This window comes from Triturus cristatus, chromosome 9 (assembly GCF_964204655.1).
Source record: "Triturus cristatus chromosome 9, aTriCri1.1, whole genome shotgun sequence".
NCBI lineage: Eukaryota > Metazoa > Chordata > Amphibia > Caudata > Salamandridae > Triturus > Triturus cristatus.
Window position 1 is genome coordinate 565,180,678 of NC_140592.1, and position 18,709 is coordinate 565,199,386.

The 18,709-nt window shown below is 47.2% G+C and overlaps 1 protein-coding gene across 1 annotated transcript in view; it reads left to right on the plus strand.

Moving 5' to 3' along the window:
• Window positions 1–18,709, plus strand: part of ERCC2 (ERCC excision repair 2, TFIIH core complex helicase subunit) — a 1,160,844-nt gene that overhangs the window by 314,078 nt on the left and 828,057 nt on the right. The window contains exons 9-10 of the mRNA XM_085625578.1: window positions 2,697–2,820; window positions 3,648–3,744. Of these exons, the coding sequence (XP_085481704.1) occupies window positions 2,697–2,820; window positions 3,648–3,744 (221 nt within the window). The remainder of the gene's footprint in view (window positions 1–2,696; window positions 2,821–3,647; window positions 3,745–18,709) is intronic.

The following is an 18,709-nucleotide window of genomic DNA, read 5'->3' on the forward strand; positions in this document are numbered from 1 at the left end:
CGCGTGCGGTCCCGCGTCGCGGGGGCTCTCTCCAAACTTAAGCGCCTTCGGGCGCGGTGTGGGCGGTGGCAGCTTTCCCTGCAAAGGCTCCTGGTAGCTGCAGTCCCCCCTTTGGCCGGGCTGCACTGATGGAAGGTGCTGCAGCGGCAGGAGGACCAACGAAAGCACCAGCGGGACACAGGAGTAGAATGCAGATTGCCAACTAATGCCCCCAACAGCTGAACACAGAGCCCCGATCCACCGGGGCTCTCTCCAAACTTAAGCGCCTTCGGGCGCGGTGTGGGCGGTGGCAGCTTTCCCTGCAAAGGCTCCTGGTAGCTGCAGTCCCCCCTTCGGCCGCGCTGCACTGATGGAAGATGCTGCAGCAGCAGGAGGACCAACTAAATCACCAGCGGGACACGGGAGTAGAATGCAGATTGTCAACTAATGCCCCCAACAGCTAAACACAGAGCCCCGCTCCACCGGGGCTCTCTCCAAACTTAAGCGCCTCCGGGCGCGGTGTGGGCGGTGGCAGCTTTCCCTGCAAAGGCTCCTGGTAGCTGCAGTCCCCCCTTCAGCCGCGCTGCACTGATGGAAGGTGCTGCAGCGGCAGGAGGACCAACGAAATCACCAGCGGGACACGGGAGTAGAATGCAGATTGCCAACTAATGCCCCCAACAGCTGAACACAGAGCCCCGATCCACCGGGGCTCTCTCCAAACTTAAGCGCCTCCGGGCGCGGTGTGGGCGGTGGCAGCTTTCCCTGCAAAGGCACCTGGTAGCTGCAGTCCCCCCTTCGGCCGCGCTGCACTGATGGAAGGTGCTGCAGCGGCAGGAGGACCAACGAAATCATCAGCGGGACACGGGAGTAGAATGCAGATTGCCAACTAATGCCCCCAACAGCTGAACACAGAGCCTCCTGTGTCAGTTAGGTGGCTCCTCACAACATAGAGTATGGGTTGTCTCTGAGGTGAGTGAGCTCTGTTAGAAGACAGCTTTCTTGAGCGCAGCATAGCCCCACCTCACATCTGTAGATTTTGGGGTCATGAAGCAGTGTTTTTTCTGTTTTTGTCTCTGTGTTTATGAGGAGGCAGTTGCAAAAAGGCAAACTCGATGGATGGTTCTTGTATTTAACTGCATGTCTTTCTCTGCAACCCCTAGATGTGCTGCTCTAGATAAAGGATGCCTTTAAAAGTGGCTTCATGGAATACCACCCACATATCCTTCTCTTAAGATGATAGTACTCCAAAATGTATTATAAGTTTGTTTTGAATCGTGAAAGGATCCTTTGCTGCTGAAGGAAAAAATATGTAAATCTTCTTTGAAGGACTTTACTTCGATATTTGCTAGTTTGGCGACGCATCCAAAAGATATTATTTTCAATGTTGTCACAAACGGCTGGTATTAAACGTGCAATTAATTCCTGTTTTTCTGGCACCCTGTGTTTCTGCCAGATAGGTGAACCTGCATCACTACCTCATGTGAGCCTTGCATACTTTTTCACCTTGATTTGGGGAGAAAGTTTCTCGCTCACCTCATACCGAAAGCGTTATCTGTGTGTACTGTCAAACACGAAACGTGTTTTCTGCCTCCTTAACTGTTTGAATATTAGCCTTCTCAAATCTTATTCAGACCGCAGAAAAGCCCTAAAGAATCGGAGCGTTTTATTTATACACCTATTGTAAAAGCCACATTTCTTCCTTTGAATTCCATTGCCACATTTCATATACTGTTTTCTATGACGTTAACCACCAGATCTACTCAGCATGCTCTTTTTAACCACTGTGCGAAGAATGTCAGCAGTGTCTGATCCCTTTTTTGGTCGATCAGTAATCATGACGAGTATACTTACGAGGCACTGTAATGTCATATGAATAGCAAATTGTGCTCTATGCAAATACCAATTCATAGTAAATAAAATGGCGCTTGAGATATGTTTCTGTTGCCTCCTCCTTATCAAACTTAGGGTACAACCAAACATTTAATTGACAGAGAGGAACGGAGACTTGGATCTAGGATTAATACAGTAAGGTGGGTGGTCGGTTAAAGTGCTTGCTGGTGAAATTTGAATGTAATGTGCAATTACACTGTATGCTCATTTCAACCCTTCATGCTTTCAACATTAATAAAATGTGTACTATTTAACTGGGTAATAGTAACATCTGTTTTAAGTTCCGTTCTTCACACGCTAAGAAATATAAGTAATATATAAAAGAAAAAAGTATTAGTACTTGTATTAAACAGCACGTAATTGTTGTCATTAGGAGTACAGTGAAAATGCTCACTATAGTGATTGTTTTCACATTTTTCTTTAACCTTCTTTCACCATATGATACATCAGCCAATTGCACTCTGTTTATTTGATATATAAATGAAGGGGAAGGGAGTTAGTAGGGAAAAATGTTACGCAATACTTGAATTTGACGTTCTCTTTCTCCCAGTGAATCTGTACTAAAAAGGAGTGTCACATCAGTGAATAACTTGTATTTTACTTTTCATGAAGTCTAGTCTGATTATTTGAACATTGGTGTGTTGCTCACAGAACGATACGGATAATGCTTGGATAATGTATCCAATTGAATGTGCGTAGGAAATGGGAAGGCACAGCCTGTTATGTAGAACTTATTCGAATTTCACTTTCAGAATTTCCAGCTGTTCTGTTGGTGGAATTCGTCCATTCTCTTGTCTCACCCACCTTGTTTTTACATTTATGTTCAGATCGTCCATGCCAACATTGTCGTGTACAGTTACCATTACTTGCTAGATCCTAAGATTGCGGAACTGGTGTCTAAGGAATTGGCCAAGAAATGTGTGGTGGTCTTTGATGAAGCACACAACATTGGTGAGATCCACATTTTTCACATTTGAAAGTGCGTCTAGGAATGCCTGCACTGCGGGGGTAAGGTGTCGTAAGCCCTGTGTTGTGCATGCAGCAGGGGGGTTGTGATGAGTCATTTGGAACGTGGGGAACTATAAGAGTATATCAAAAAGCTTTATTCTCTTTTGTTGGCATCGCTTTCACTAACTCCATTTCCTATCGAATGTCATTTTAACATCCTTATTATTATTATTATTAACGGACATGAGATTTAGTATGAAGCATAACTACATAAACCCTAGACTGCAAAATCCACAATCTTATAGGACAGAGAGTATGGACTTGCAACAGTGATATTAATGGAGAACTCAGCTGGGGTTTGTCTTTGGAAGTTGATGGACATGGGTTCATCAGGTAGGCATCAGTAGATGTAATGAGAGGTGATTATGGTGGCGAGAGTGATGAGATCTGTGAATGATGGCAGCAGCAATCGGAGATTTGAGCAGTGACTGGAGTGGCTAGCGATCTGTGCAATGGCTGTATTGAGGCTCATGACCTTAGTGCACTTGCAGGTGCAGCTAGGCAAGCTCATGTGACCTGGTAGCTGCAGTAGAGAGCTTAATGATTGACGTCTGCGGTAAGGTGATCTCCATTTTCTTCTGGCTGGTACCAGACAAGTTTTGGTCTCGGCAACTGCTGTAACTGTTCCTGTTATCTAGACTGAATAGCACAATTGAGGTTGTAATGTGGCTAGCTGATAATGAGCAAGCTAGGAGGAAGGTGGTGGTTTGCCAATTTGACAAATCATACCCATCATCAATGTAACAACCTCTTTCCTTGATTTTTAACAGACAATGTGTGTATTGACTCCATGAGTGTAAACATCACTCGAAGGACCTTGGACCGCTGTCAGAACAATGTGGAGACATTACAGAAGACCATTCAGAGGTTAGTGTGTGTTGACCTCTATGACTTCTATTGACATGAAATGGCTTTTTTGGTGATTTCTCAATTTTTATTAGTTCAGTGAAATTTGTTCAGAATATATATTCTGTACAAATATATGCAAAACAAATATAACGATAAAACACGTTACTACAGATCTGGTGTTAATTGCAAACTTTTTTTAGAGCTGCATAGCAGCTGTTCCAAACTAGTTATATATTTACCATTCTTGCATCAACGAACATAGGTGTGAAAGTAATAAGGATTCTATTTTTTGCATACCATAAATATCTGAGAATACCTGGTCAACAAGCTCTCTTAGAGGATTTTCTTATGCAGGTACAAAATTGTTTAACATGTAATGTCTCTTTCATTAGGGAATTGAGTCCCTACCAGGCCAATCATATGCTTTTGGCAACAGTCTACTGGCCTGAGAGTGGGTAAGCCTCTTTCACATATCGCACCGGATGAAGTTTCATAACAGACTTTATTCTGTTTCTCATAAGGTCTTTGTACACTGTTTAGAAACACAACATTTGATGGCAAGAGTTCACATTCTGTTTCTAACAAATATGGAGATCTGAGATGAACTTACCTGCATACCAAGTTGGTGCCCCATATGCTACAAATAGCATGCTTATTCTCAACCTGGCATAAAATATGATATATGGTTGTACGCCAAGTTACCGACATTGGTGATGATGTTGGATTTCTCAGTGCTAATGTCTGCCATAAGCATGACACTGTCCAGGGTGGACTGAAGTGCTGTTTCTATTCCCTTTGTTCATAACTTTCTATTTTTGTCATCTAGAAACAAAGACAACAGAGAAACTGGGCAAGAATAGCTACATCCAAACATGGCTTTGTAGCGGAGTTATCGGTCCTTGCACAGTATGTTGGAATCTTTGACAGAACCCAATTATATGATAGCAAAATGTCAATAAGAAGTCGTTGGACCGATCTGATAGAGACATCTAGCTGCAGATTCCTTACTTTTGAATTTCCCAGGCTGGATCCGGAAGACTTTTGATTGGGCAATGCCCTTGCATGCCTGTATGTGATGTCGGTCAGCTCCGTGAGTCGTCTGTGCCATAAGTGACTTCCATGTCACTTACATTGACGCCACCTCGGCGCGATGGAATCTGTTCTTTTCTTTCTGTGCCAGCTAGTATAGATCAGTGAAGAGAGCTGCCCTCTGTCACGTTTTGACAGGCTTTTTTCAACGCTTTTGTACGAGTTTTGATGTGTAGGTTTACAACATGTCAAAGAAGACTTCTGGATTCAAACCGTGCGGCACCTGCCATCACGCTATGTCAGTGATGGATCTACACTTGATTTGTCTGTGGTGCCTGGAGCGCGACCACGACTTAAAGTCATGCTCCGACTGGCAGGCCATAACTCTGAAGACTTCGAGGTAGCGGTTCTTAAAGCTGCTTGCCGTTCTGCAATGCCCATTCGCCCTGTAGGTCTTGTTCTCGGTCCTGGTTGAGAGGAAGGTCTGGGCACCACGCCAGGGGGTCGTTAGTTCATGTCCTCCCACTTAAAGCCGTTGGGTCAGTCAGGCAAGAGGCATAAGAAACACAAGAATTTGAAGCGGGCTTCAGAGTCTTTTCCCTGTCTGTCGTCTGACGTGATGGACAAGTCTACATGCTCTAGGCCTCGTTCTGCAAACCTGGGCCTCATATTTAGGCGATTCGACTCTCGGCGCACCTTCGGACCCCGGAGGCTCAGAGGCGGCTCCATCGGGTTACACGCTGCAGCTCTGGTGCCGATGCCCCCCGATGGATCCAGTTGTGGATCTGGACCAGCCTTGGTCGTGCCACTGTGACCGTCCCCAGCGCCGGAACCCACGCCAAGACTCCTGACTCCTCCGGCACCCCCTGGCAGCGCCGGCCCCATTCTTATCCCGATGACCTGGAGCCAGATCAGCGCCTGCCGATTCCGACAGCACTGGACCGTAGGTCAGTACCTCAGCCCTACTTTGAAGGACTAGGAATGGAGGAAGATTGGGAGGGGGGCACTGTAACCCTTTACAAGATGAGTCTGAGCATGAAATGGACTGGTATGAGGAATTGGGTGAGGCCAGTGGACTGGATACCTCTCCAGATTCTGGTCTGCTTTCTCCCTCCTACCCTGGCTACAGAGGAGGGAGCTTCGTATGCTGTAGTGGTGAGAAGGACAACTGAGGTCCTGGATATTCAGCTCCCTTCGTTGTATGTCAAGACGAACATCTTGACAGAGGTCCTGTATCTGGGTGTCCTGTGAATAGGGCAATTGTCCACTGCCATCACCCTGCACCGGAAGACTGACAATTCCTCACCAACCACCCCACCCCTGAGAGCTTTGTGGTCCGAGCCTCTCCCCTCACAAGACGCGTTCCCTTCCGCACCTCCTGACAGGGCCTCGAAGAGGCTGGATAGTTAGGGCAAGAAAATGTTTACTTCCGCCAGCCTTGCATTGGGGTTGGTGAACAACACATGCCTATTGGGCTGTTACTCCCACTCCTTATGGGAAACGGTACTGCAAGTGCTACCACAGTTCCTAGAGGAGGCCTGGGACAGTCTCTCCCAAGCAGTAACATATGGGAGAGATGTGGCAAAGTTCACCATTCGTTGTGGGCTTGACATGACCGATTAGCTGGGCAGAGCGATGTCATTGACTGTGGATGTTAAACACCACGCCTGGCTGAGAGCTTCTGGCTTTTCTGGGGATGTCCAGGCTTCCATTATGGACATGCCCTTTGATGGCACCCGTCTCCTCGGAGACAAGCCAGACATGGCTCTGGAGCGCTTTAAGGACTGAAAGGCTACGGCCAAGTCCTTGGGCCACTTACTGACCACCCGTCCCTCATCTGCCTTTCGTGGCCACGGAAGAGGCTTTCAGCCCAGCCAGCAATATCCCAGCCACAAGACACACAGGTTCAGCAACCTCTGCACAGTAATGGGTGCTGCTCCTTTCTACCCTGTGGGTCGGGCGGCAAAAAGTTGGGTCAGTTCACTCCGCCTCCTGTCGCCTCCAAACCTTCCTAGTCAGGCCCTTCAAGATCATGGGCGGCCAGTTGGTGACTGGATCAGCCGTCACCCCTACCACTGGCTACTCCCTCCCCTTCGAGACTATCCCTAACTCCATGCCTCCAACGTACGATGGCTGACAGAGGACCACCTGAACTTGCTTCAGGAGAAAGTCAGGACTCTCTTGACCAAGGGAGCCATAGTGAGGGTTCCAGTGCCAGAAGTAGGCTGTAGTTGCTATTCCCACTACTTTCTGATCCTCAAAAAGGACAAGGGCTTTCATGCTAGTCTAGATCTGCAAGCCCTCAACTACTTCCTCAAAAAGGAAAAGTTCAAGGTGCTCACTCTGGCTCAGGTCTTGGCTGCTCTAGACCCCCCAGACTGAATAGTGGCATTGGACTTGCAGGACGTCTATTTTCACTTTCTCATCCTGCCTGCTTATCAGTGTTGCGGTTCACAGAGCTCCCCTTTGGCCTTACTAGCGCCCCTCAGGTGTTCACCAAGGGGATGACTGTGGTCGCAGCTCATCTGCACAGATCAGGGGTGCCAGTCTTCCCCTATCTTGATGAGTGGCTGTTGAAGGGAGCTCACACCAGGCTGTCGTCTTCCACTCCAGACTACGACCGACCTCCTGCATTTGCTGGAGTTCACCATCAATGTGCCGAAGTCACACCTGATCCCCTGTCAGAGGTTCCTTTTGATCGGAGTGGTTCTGGACACATCACAGTTTCAGCTTCTCCTCCTGAACAGCGAGTTCAGGATATTCAGGCTATGATTCTGATCTTTCAGCCTCTATCCCGGGTTTCGGTCAGAATGACCCTGAGGATACTGGGCCTCATTGCCTCCTGCATCATGCTGGTGGACTATGCCAGGTGGCATGTGCGGGCTCTGCAGTGGGACTTGAAGTTCCAGTGGGCACAGCATCAGGGGTATCTTTCCTGTTGCGTCCAGATCTCGGAAGGCACTGCACGCCAATTGCAGTTGTGTCTAACGAACCAGGATTGGGTCAACGGCAGATCCCTCTCCCTTCCCCAACCAGAGTTTACAGTGGTGCCAGATGCATCACTGCAGGGGTGGGGCGCCCCAAGGGAGAAGCGGAGATCAGAGGCCTCTCGTCTCCGGCGGAGTCCGGGCTCCATCACTGGGGTTCACTATCGACGTGCCGAACGCACACCTGAGTCCTTCTCTGATGCTCCCTCTCATCAGAGCTGTTATGGACACAGTGGGGAGTCCTGGGTATTCACGCTATGATAACCGATGTTTCAGCCTCTATCCTGGATTTCGGTGAGAATGACTCTGAGGCTGCTGGGCTTCATGGCATCCTGCATCCTTCTAGAGATGCATGCAAGATCGCATATGCAGGCTCTGCCGAGGTACCTGATGTTCCAGTGGGCGCATAATTAGTGTAATCTCTCTGACATGTTCCAGATCTTGGAGGGAACTGCACAGGACCTGCAGTGTCACTTGACCAAGTGCAATTGGATCAGAGGCAGATTCCTCTCCCTTCCCCAGCCAGATCACGCAGTAGTGACAGATATGTCACTCCTGGGAAGAGGTGGACATCTGGGAGAGGTGGAGATCAGATGACTATGGTCTCCGGCAGAATCTGGACTCTGTTTCAACTTTCTGGAGCTCCAAGCAATTTGCTTGGCATTGAAAGCTTTTGTTCCTTTCATCAAGGAAAGCTGGGTCAGGTGTTCACAGTCAACACCACCACCATGTGATACTGCAACAAACCGGTCAGGGTAGGGTCGTGGACCCTTTGTCAAGAGGCCCTGCGTCTCTGGACATGGCTGGAACAGCAGGGCATATCTCTGGTGGGTCAACACCTGGAAGGTTCCCAGAACACCAGGGTGGATGAACTCATCCGTCGATTCCTAGCCAGGTGACGTACGGTCTCTTTCAGCTGTGGAGAGAGCCTTGATTACATCTGTTCACCATTGACGAGAACATGCAATGTCAGCAATTTTGTGTTCTGCAGTTTCCAAGGTGGCTCTCGTTTGGAGGCGCTTTTTGTCTTGAGTGGAGCTCAGGCCTCCTGTTTGCCAACACCACTCCAGCCCAGAGTTCTCAAGAAGATCAAGAGCGACTGGGCCCAAGGCATTCTTGTGGCTCCGGACTTGGTGCAGAGAGTGTGGTATCCCGAGCTTCTCCAATTGAGTATCGATCATCCGATCAGGCCGCCCCTTCAGGAGGATCTTCTGTTGCAGCAGCAGCAGGGAAGGGTCCTTCTCCCGAAACTGTCAACCCTATGCCTTCTTACATGGAGATAGAGGGTTGGCAGTTGAGAGTATTCGATCTTCCTCCTGAAACCTCTGTTATTTTGGCAGCCAGGCATGCTTCTACCTAAATTGTATACGCCTGTTGGTGGAACACATTTATAAAATATCATACAGAAAGATTTATTATCCTCTATCTTTCTGTTCCCCTCTCTCAAGTCTCATTGTTTATTTTGACCCTTGCTCAGCAGTGCTCTGCTCTGGGCACTCTTAAAGGATACCTTTCGGCCTTGTCTGCCTTCTTGGCTTCCAGACCAACCCTCTTTTTTTAAATCGCCTATTGTGAACAGATTTCTTAAGGGGCGTGTACATATGTTCCCTCCTGCCCCACTCATCATGCTTCAGTGGGACCTTAATTTTGTTCTCACCTTCCTGATGTGGCTCCGTTCGAACCTCTGCACCGGTGCCTTCTCCGGCTGCTTTCCATCAAAGCATTTAGCGGCAATAACTTCCTCCAGGAGGGTGAGTGAATTATGGGCTCTTTCATCCAAGCCTCCTTACCTGACCATCTACACTGATAAGTTGGTTCTTGCACTAGGGCCCTCTTCTTACCAAAATTGATAACATCATTCCACATTGGGCAATTGGACACCTTGCCCGCTTTCTATGCTCCTTCGCACCCATCTAAAGACGAGGAGCGACTCGACCGTCTGGACCCAAGAAGTGCATTGTCGTTCTACCATGACCGCACTAAAGATCTCCAGGTGGATGGCCAACTCTTCTCGTGGTATGTTGGATCAAAGAAAGGTGATGCGGTGCAGGAGAGGACTATGTCGCGATGGGTCATCCTCTGCATCAAACTGTAGCTATGCTCTGGCCTAAAAGCAGCCTTCTGAAAGGGCTCATTCCACCAGAGCGAAGGCTGCTACCACTGCATTGCAAAGTGGATTTCCATCCTTGATATTTGTCAGGCAGCAACGTGGGCATTCCTGCACACGTTAACCAAACACTACTGCCTGGACAGTCAAGTCCGAAGGGACAGCCATTTTGGCTGCTCTGTCCCGCAGGACTTCCTGTTCTAGCCTTGTCCCTCCTCTGGGGATTGTATTGCTTGGGTATCTATTCAGAGGTAAGTAATCTGCGGATAGATGTCTCTATCAGATGGACAAGTTACTTGCCTTCGGTAACACCTTATCTGGTAGAGACATGATCCAGCCGCAGATTCCTTAGTGACCTACCCATCTTCCCTGCACTGCGGACAGGATTTTAGGGTCAGGGCTGTTCCCTTTCAGGTCCCTAGTTGTTCTAAACACACCAGTGTCAGTGCACTTCATGGCTTGGCGCGGAAAGTCCTGAAAAATAACAGACGTCAGTGCACCGAAGTGGCACCTGTAGGAACATGGCTCTTCATGTGCTTTACCAAAGTAATGTATAGTGTACACAGAGTCAAGTGGATTCCCAGAGGCTTTACAGAGGCTAAAGTAGATAATACTAATGCTCTCTTTTGTGATAGTGTGTTCAAGCAGTTAGGATTATCAGAGGGCTGTGTTAAACATTTGTTGTACACAATCAGGCAAGAAATGATTACACACACTCAATGATTAAATTTGAGACCAAATGTCTGTGACAATATTACTTTTGAATGTTTATTACTTAGAACCAAAGTTACTTTGTTGCAATAATATACGTTTTGCAGTATCACAGATTTTCAATATAAAAAGTGGACATTTAGCGCATATTCCAAGCAGTTCAATGTTAACCTATGGGAGGAAAACAATAATGCAATTTCACAGGCAAGTACATGACTTATACTTCCGGTCTTTAGGTTTTATGATCTACACTGGGCAGGGATCAGGTAAGTGTAGAGACTGTACCACCAGCGGCACTCAGGCAGCTGGGTGCAGAGGTCAAATTCGGTCACTGAGCCCAATGTTAATCAATGGGGGGGGACACTTCAAAGAGTTGCCAGTTGCAAGTAAGAAAAATCAGAGTCTGGGCTCATTCTCTGGGGCTTAGGGCCAGCACTTTGGGGGCCACGAGGCAGCAGCAAATACACACCCTCAGCAGCACAGAGGCGGCCGTGTGCCCAGTGCAAACCAATGAAGACTGAAGTACTTGAACAAAGGCTGCAGGCTCGGACCAGGAAGCTTCACGAAGGGAACCAGTGGATTCTGGAGGGAAGTTGGATTCCTGAATAACTTAGTAGTACAGTCAGGGGAGATTTCCAAAGCCAAGGGGCTGCGGGTCCAAGTGTGTCTCTGAACGTCAGAGAAGTCTTACCGGAGCCGGTCGCGGTTGGGGGACCCTTAGTGTTGACGCTGCAGGCATTGTTGTGGAGTCCAGGAGAGGTCACTTTGGAGTGGACTCAAGCTCAGGACCTCTGGGGAGCCTTCTTAGGGCATGTTTGCCACTTCCTCTGGGGACAGAGAAGTTCGTTGCAGAGGTGGGTCCGGAGGCCTGGTTTGGCTGCTCAGCAGGACACTGGAGCTCTTCTTGTTAGTTTCTTTGTGGACAGGGCCACTGTCCTCTAGAGTCTTGGGTCTGTAGGGAAGGCAGACAATCCTCCCAGGGTTGTGAGAGTCACTGGGCCTTCAGGACAAGTCGTTTTTTGGAGTTTGTTTCTTAGAGGGCTGCAGACAGCCCGGCAGGGCTGGGACCAAGTCAGTTGTCCTTTGGCGCCTTCACTCCTGCACGTCTCTTTGGTCCTTCTTCTTTAGGTCACCAGGAATCTGAGGTTTAAGATTCAGGGGTGTCCTTAAATACTCCATTTACGGGTATTGCAAGTACTGGCAGGTACCCTCTTAGTGCATGTATTAATGAACCCAATACTGGCATCGGTGTGGGTTCATTAATCTGAGATGTTTGGTACCAAACATCTTGGGATTCGGCAAAGCCAACATGGAGTTGTGGAACTCGTATTGACAAGTTACCAGCTCATATACTTGGTATAGCTTTACTATACACTTATAATGTCTAAGAATGGAGTCAGACTATAGGGGCATATCTGCTCATACAGTTATACCCTCACAAGGGGTATAGTGCACCCTTCCTTAGGGCTGGAAGGCCTGCTGTTGGGGTGACTCACCTATGCCTCTTGCAGTGTTGGAAGGCCTGGCAAACAGGGATGTGTGCCAGGGCGACTCTTCATTTTTATCTGCACCAAAACACGCAGCCTGCACAATACATGCTGCAGACCTTAGAGACCCTCTCTGGTCACAAGGCACTTGGTATTTTTGACAAGGGACTTTTATGTGTGCCAGCGGTGTGCCAATTCTGAAAACAAAGGTACAGTTTTGGGAAAGAACAGAAGCACTGGGAACCTGCTCTGTCAGAGTGCATCAGAAAGACAAAATGTGTGTGTGTGTATGTGGGGGGTAACCATACAAAAAGGGGCATTTTCCTGCAACCCCCCCCCCCCCCAACAAAAGAGGATGAGACTAAATTTTCCCGAGAGAGTCACAATTGTCTAAGTGGAAGAACCTGGAAAGTCTGTCTGCATGGGCAGTCCCAGGTTATGTGTTCCACTGTGAAGTCCATTCCCTATAGAGAGATGGGCCACCTCAAAAGGTTTGGGTTCTCACCTTCCATCTGCATAAGCCATCTGGGAGATCTGTGGTCAGTTTGAATAAGGAAGTGTGTACCAAGCAGGTATGGTCTCAACTCCTTCAGGGAACAGACCACACCAAAGGCCTCCATCTCAATGACACTCCAAAGCTGTTCCCTGGGGAGCAATTTCCTGCTAATAAAAGAAACAGGCTGGTCATGGCCATCATCGTTGGTTTTGGATAGGACTGCTCCTATCCCTAGCTCAAAGGCATTGGTCTGCACAATGCACTGCTTAGAGTAGTCTGGAGCTTTGAGAATGGGTTCTGAGCACATTGCCTCTTTCAGGGTGTCAAATGACCTTTGACATTTAACTGTCCAGTTTATCTTCTTGGGCATTTTTTTGGAGGTGAGTTCTGTGAGGGGTGTCACATGGATCCATACCCCATCACAAACCTCCTGTAGTACCCAGTCAAGCTAAGGAATGCTCTAACTTGGGTATGGTTGTTGGAGCTTCCCAGTCCAAAATTGTCTGGAATTTGGGTTTTAAGGATTGCACTTGGTCTCCACCTACAATGTGGCCCAAGTATACATCGGTACCCTGCCATGTCTGGCATTTGGATGCCTTGACAGTTAGACCTGCAGATTTCAGGGCCTGCAAAACCTGCCCCAGGTCATCCTGCCAGGAGGAGCTAAAGATAGCCATATTATCAAGATATGCTGCTCTAAAGGTCTCCAGCCCTGGAAGGACTTGATTCACCTATGTTTGGAAGGTGGCAGGGGCATTCTTTAAACCAAATGGCATAATAGTGAACTGATAATGCTCATCTGATGTGGAGAGTGCCGTCATTTCTTTTGCTCTTGGATCCATGCCAATCTGCTAGTACCCTGCAGTAAAGTCAAAAGTACGGAGACATTTGGCTGCACCCAATTTGTCTGTCAGCTCATCAGCCCTGGGTATAGGGTGAGCATCTGTCTTAGTGACAGCATTGAGACCCCTGTAGGCCTCACAAATCTAATTTCTCTCTTTCTGCTTTGTGGGTGAGGTTTGTGGACTGAGACCCCGGGCTGGACCAGGTACTCTCAGAGGGTTAAATAACCCCTTACTCCAGCATCTTGCTTACTTCAGCTGTGATGCTCTCCTTAATTTGGTCAGACTGCTGATAGATCTTTGTTTTGATAGCCAGGCTTTCTTCAGTGTTCACATCATGGATTCACCTGTGTGTCTGTCCAGTGGTTAAGGAGAAGCGCACATCATACTGCTGTAGGACTTGCCTGCAGTCAGCCTGCTGTTGGGCAGAGAGGGTGTCTGAGTAGACAACTCCATGAACTGACCCATCTTTTGGACGGTAAGAGAGGAGGTCAGGGAGATGTTCACTCTCTGCTTCCTGATCCTCATCAGCATGGTTACATCAGCCCTGTCACAGAAAAGTTTGAGGTGGTTCACATGGATTACCCTCTTGGGGGTCCTGCTAGTGCCCAGGTCTACCAAGTAGGTGACCTCACTTTTCTTTTCAAGGATAGGATAAGGACAACTCCATTTGTCTTGGAGGGCCCTTGGTGCCACAGGCTCCAAAAACCACACATTTTTCCCTGGTTGGAACTCCACCAGTGCAGCCTTTTGGTCATAACTTCTGGAACTCTTGACTGGCCTCAAGATCCTTGGATACATTCTCCATGTACTAGACTCATGATCAAACCTTTCAAGTCTTGTTGAAGGCTTTTGGTTTGTGGATGATAAGGTGTAGTGAAGTTATATGTCACTGCACACTCGTTCCACATGTGTTTCTGGTATACTGGCATGAAGTTTGAACCTCGGTCTGATACCACCTTCTTAGGAAACCCTACCCTGTTAAAGGTATCAGTGAGGGCTTTGGCTACTGCAGGGGCTGTAGTAGTCCTAAGGGGAGTTTGCTCTGAATACCTGGTAGCATGTTCCACTACTACCAGTATATATTTGTTTCCTGATGCTGAAGGTGGTTCAAGTGGACCCACTATGTCCACACCTACCCTATCAAAGGGAACCCCAACCACTGGAAGTGGAATTAAGGGGGCCTTTGGATGACCACCTGTTTTGCCACTGGCTTGACCAGGGACACTGGAACTGCAAAACTTCTGTACTTTGTGGGACATGTTTTGCCAGTAGAAACGGCTGACTAGCATATTCCCCCTTTTAGTCTGGCCAAGATGCCCAGCTAGGGTAATTTCGTGGGCCTATGTGAGGAGGAATTCTCTAAATAGCTGAGGCACTACCACTCTCCTAGTGGTACCAGGTTTGGGGTCTCTGACCTCAGTGTGAAGGAGTTCCTCCTCCCAATAGCTCCTGTGTCAGCCACTGGCATCTACCTTTTCCTGTGATGCCACATCCTGTCACTGGCTTTCAAAAGTTGGGTAGGTCCTCTGTCCAAGGCACAGCTGTTCCCTAGTTGGCCCGCCTGGGCCCCGGAACTCAAACCGGTATGGTACAAGTTCCATAGGCTCAGTTCCCTGTGGGGTTGACAAGCTCTCTCCCTGAGGAGAGGGGTCCTGAACTCTGTGCTGTACAGAAGCTGGTTCCCCAGTCTTCTTATCTTTCCTCTTGAAAGGTTGGGCCATTTTTCCAGACTCCAACAGTTATTTTTCACCCTGTGCTCAGCTCTGTACCCTTGTTTTTTACAAACCCCAACTAAGGGATTTGTGAGCGTTCCCCTCCCATGTCACGGGAACCGTCCGACCTTTCCAACATGGCGACTGCCATGTGGGACACAGGAAATAGAGTTGACTGTCTAGTGGGCCGCATGGATGTCAACTGCCCTCCTCCAATCAGGGAAGACCAAGGTGGGACCCTGGAGAACAAGAAGACGCCCGGAAGTGCAGAGATCGGAAGTGAAGCTGACGAGGAAGGAGGCAACACAGACGAGGAAGTGCCTGAGGACCTGAGCACGACTGGCAAGGAGGAGCAGGACACCGATGACCGCTCTGGGAGCACCACGATTGAATCCAGCACTCCAACCCTGAAAAAGAGAGGCTGTGACTTCCAGCCCCACGGCCCAGGAGGGTCGTGGGTTCAGGCAAGTCCCTTAAACCGGGTTCTTTTCTTTGAGGGGTTGGTGGGCGGTGATTAAGGGCCACACCACCCCGAAACACAAAAAAAAACCTGGCACCTAGGCACCGCACGTTAGGGAGGTACGGGTGACGGGAGCACTTTTCACTTTTTGTTTTCATTAGCTCAGAACGGAGACCTGACTGTTCCTTATTGGGTTTTTTTCTTTGTCCAGTTTCCACAAGCTCCATTGCCGGCATCTCACTCCCTCTACCACGTGAAACCGATGACCAGGTGGAGACAAGACCATCAATGAGGGAGGACAACCCCACCACCAGAAAACATGGACTCTGTTCTACCATTTGTTTTCCCCTATTTCCTGACTGTTTTGTTTTCTTTTATTCTTTTGGCTCATCACAAACCCCAAACAAAGGGACTCCAGGTGGAGACGCCCAAGAGACATATTGAGGCATACCTGCCTACTTTCCCGTTAATAAAATCCCAGTGACAAGACCCCCTGAGTACTTTTCTATCTTTAAAAAACGGGTAGAGACAGACAGCCTGATTAGATCACTGCTCACAGTGGTGTCAGAAGTGGGATCAGGTGTCTGGTGATTATGACACGACCCAGATGGTTCGCCAAACTTGATACTTTCCATAGCGCCTGATCCTGTTAATTCTTTTCATGATGGCATATCAGAGTTCTGATGTATTATCAACTGATTCTCTGATCTCTAACGGGTTAATAGACACACTGATGGTAGAAGGCGGTGATGCAGCTACCTGCTGCTCAGAGAGGGAGCACACAACTCAGACTGGTGTAATTACACATGGCAGTCTTTTTTGGAATATAGTATGACTGTCAAATAAATCGGAAATTAAAGATTGGGTAGAATTTGTTAGGAGTATAGCAAAGTCTGCTTACAGGAAGCTTGGATGCGCTATATAGCTCACATAAATGGCTTTTATTCTATACACACACCAGCTAGAGTCTCCGCAGGTGGTCATGATAAAGGAGGATTATTTACTCTGATTTCAACAACATTGAATGGCAGAGTTAGGGAAATGAAGTTGGAATCTCTGCATTTTCATATTATTAATATTCTGTTTAGGAAAAATCTGATGCTCGTGGTCTTTAATTTCTACCATAATAATTTTAATAACGCAAACTTTACTATTGCACAGGAACTGGAAACTGCATTAATGAAACATATAGAGGAGATAAAAATGGATTTTGTAGTACTTTGGGGGGGTCATTTTAATTGTAAATTATGCTCCCTGTCCAAACGGGGGACATGCCACCGTCTAGCAAGGGACATGGTGGGTGGCTATCATTTTGAACATAGTCCTTGTGGGAACATTTTTAATTCTTTGTTGTTGAAATTCTCCCTATTTTTACCTTTAGATCTTATAGAGCTGTCAAAATGTGATGTGGTAACATATGTGGGTAGGGGCCAAGGCACTCTGATTGATTTTATTATTTTGTCTGATTATTTCAACTCCCAATCAGTGATTTTTAACATACCTAAAATACATTTTAGTGATCATTATCCACTAACATTAATACTGGTGGTTCCTTCTGACGATTTAATCTCGCCAGCTAAAGTATTACCTATGTCTTATACTAAAAACAAGGAATTAACCCGGAAGTGGTCCACTGTCAATCCAGACCTTGTTCTGGAGGAGATCACAAAGAGTAACCTTGGGCAAGTTTTGGATTGTCTGGAAGATAATTTAAAAGCTCCAGCTATGATTAAATCGTATAAGGCAATATCCGAGACAATCAAGGTACTTTTAACTAAGAACCAGCCTGATAGAACACAAGAAAAATAAAAGGTGGTTTAACAGGGAATGTTCTCTGCTACATAATAAACTAATCAAGATTTTAAAAAATAAACCACGTAACAAGGTGGCTGTGAGACAGACACGCATAGATTACAAACGCGCGCTGGAGAATCATAAGATGGAGATCAGGAAAGACGCATGGGGCCAATTACATCTGGGGTCGCAGAGTAAAGACTCCAGAATCTTCTATCAAATAGTTAACGAAGAGTATTTTAGCGACACAATAAATAGTAATATTGATGTAACAATCATGCCTGAAATGTTAGTGAAACACTTTGCTGGTCTCTACGGAAATAGTACTGAGTCACACTGTGGTGCTGATTTTCAATACGTGGTATCTCCTTTGGAACCCCTGACTTTAGATGAGGTAAATAGGGTGCTTTCTCAGATTGTGAAGAATAAGGCCCCTGGGCCGGACGGTATACCCGCAGATCTATTTTTAGCAAACATCTCCCTGTGGTTACCGCTGTTAACAAATATATTAAGATGCTATGCGGCCAGTATCCTCCAGATTCCTGGAGATCGGTCATAATAGTCCCTATATATTAAAAGGGAGACAGGTCAGACCCTCAATGTTATCGACCAATCTCTCTAATTGATTGCTCCTGTAAAATCATGGGACGAGTAATACTGGAAAGATTGGGGATCTGGATAACGGAAAACGGGAAATTTTCCAATGTCCAGTATGGTTTTAGGAAAGGCCTGGGCACTGTAGAACAGTGCCTCAATCTGCACCTGGTCATTGGAAAATATACTATGGCAAAGTCAGGGTCCCTCTACCTTGGGTTTATGGACCTGACTTCTGCCTTTGACTGGGTGCAGAGGGGAAGACTGTGGGAGAAAATGCTGCTTATGGGCATTGATCCATCTATTGTCCACTATCTAGCAGCAATGCATCAGGGAGTCACAGGGAGAGTACGATAAGGAACAGCTGGTGATCTCACCTCACCAATAAAGATGGAATGTGGGGTTCGACAGGGATGTGTAACCGCTCCTTTCCTATTCTGCCTATACATAAACGACTTAGAAAGTCACATTAGAATAGGAAATGTAGATGCACCCACAATAGGCCGCAGGCCCCTACCAGCCTTGCTATACGCTGATGATTGTGTTTTGATGTCGAGAACTGGGGTGGGACTACAAAGGCTTTTAACTAGTTTTAATGAATTCATGAGTGACCTTAGGCTAAAAACTAATGTTACAAAATCACATGTCATGTTAACAGGCAAATCCCCATCAAAAACAAAAACTTTTTATATGAAGAATGAAATATTGTGCCAGGTACCAACCTTTCCTTATTTAGGCATCCTTTTAATGAAAAAAATTCT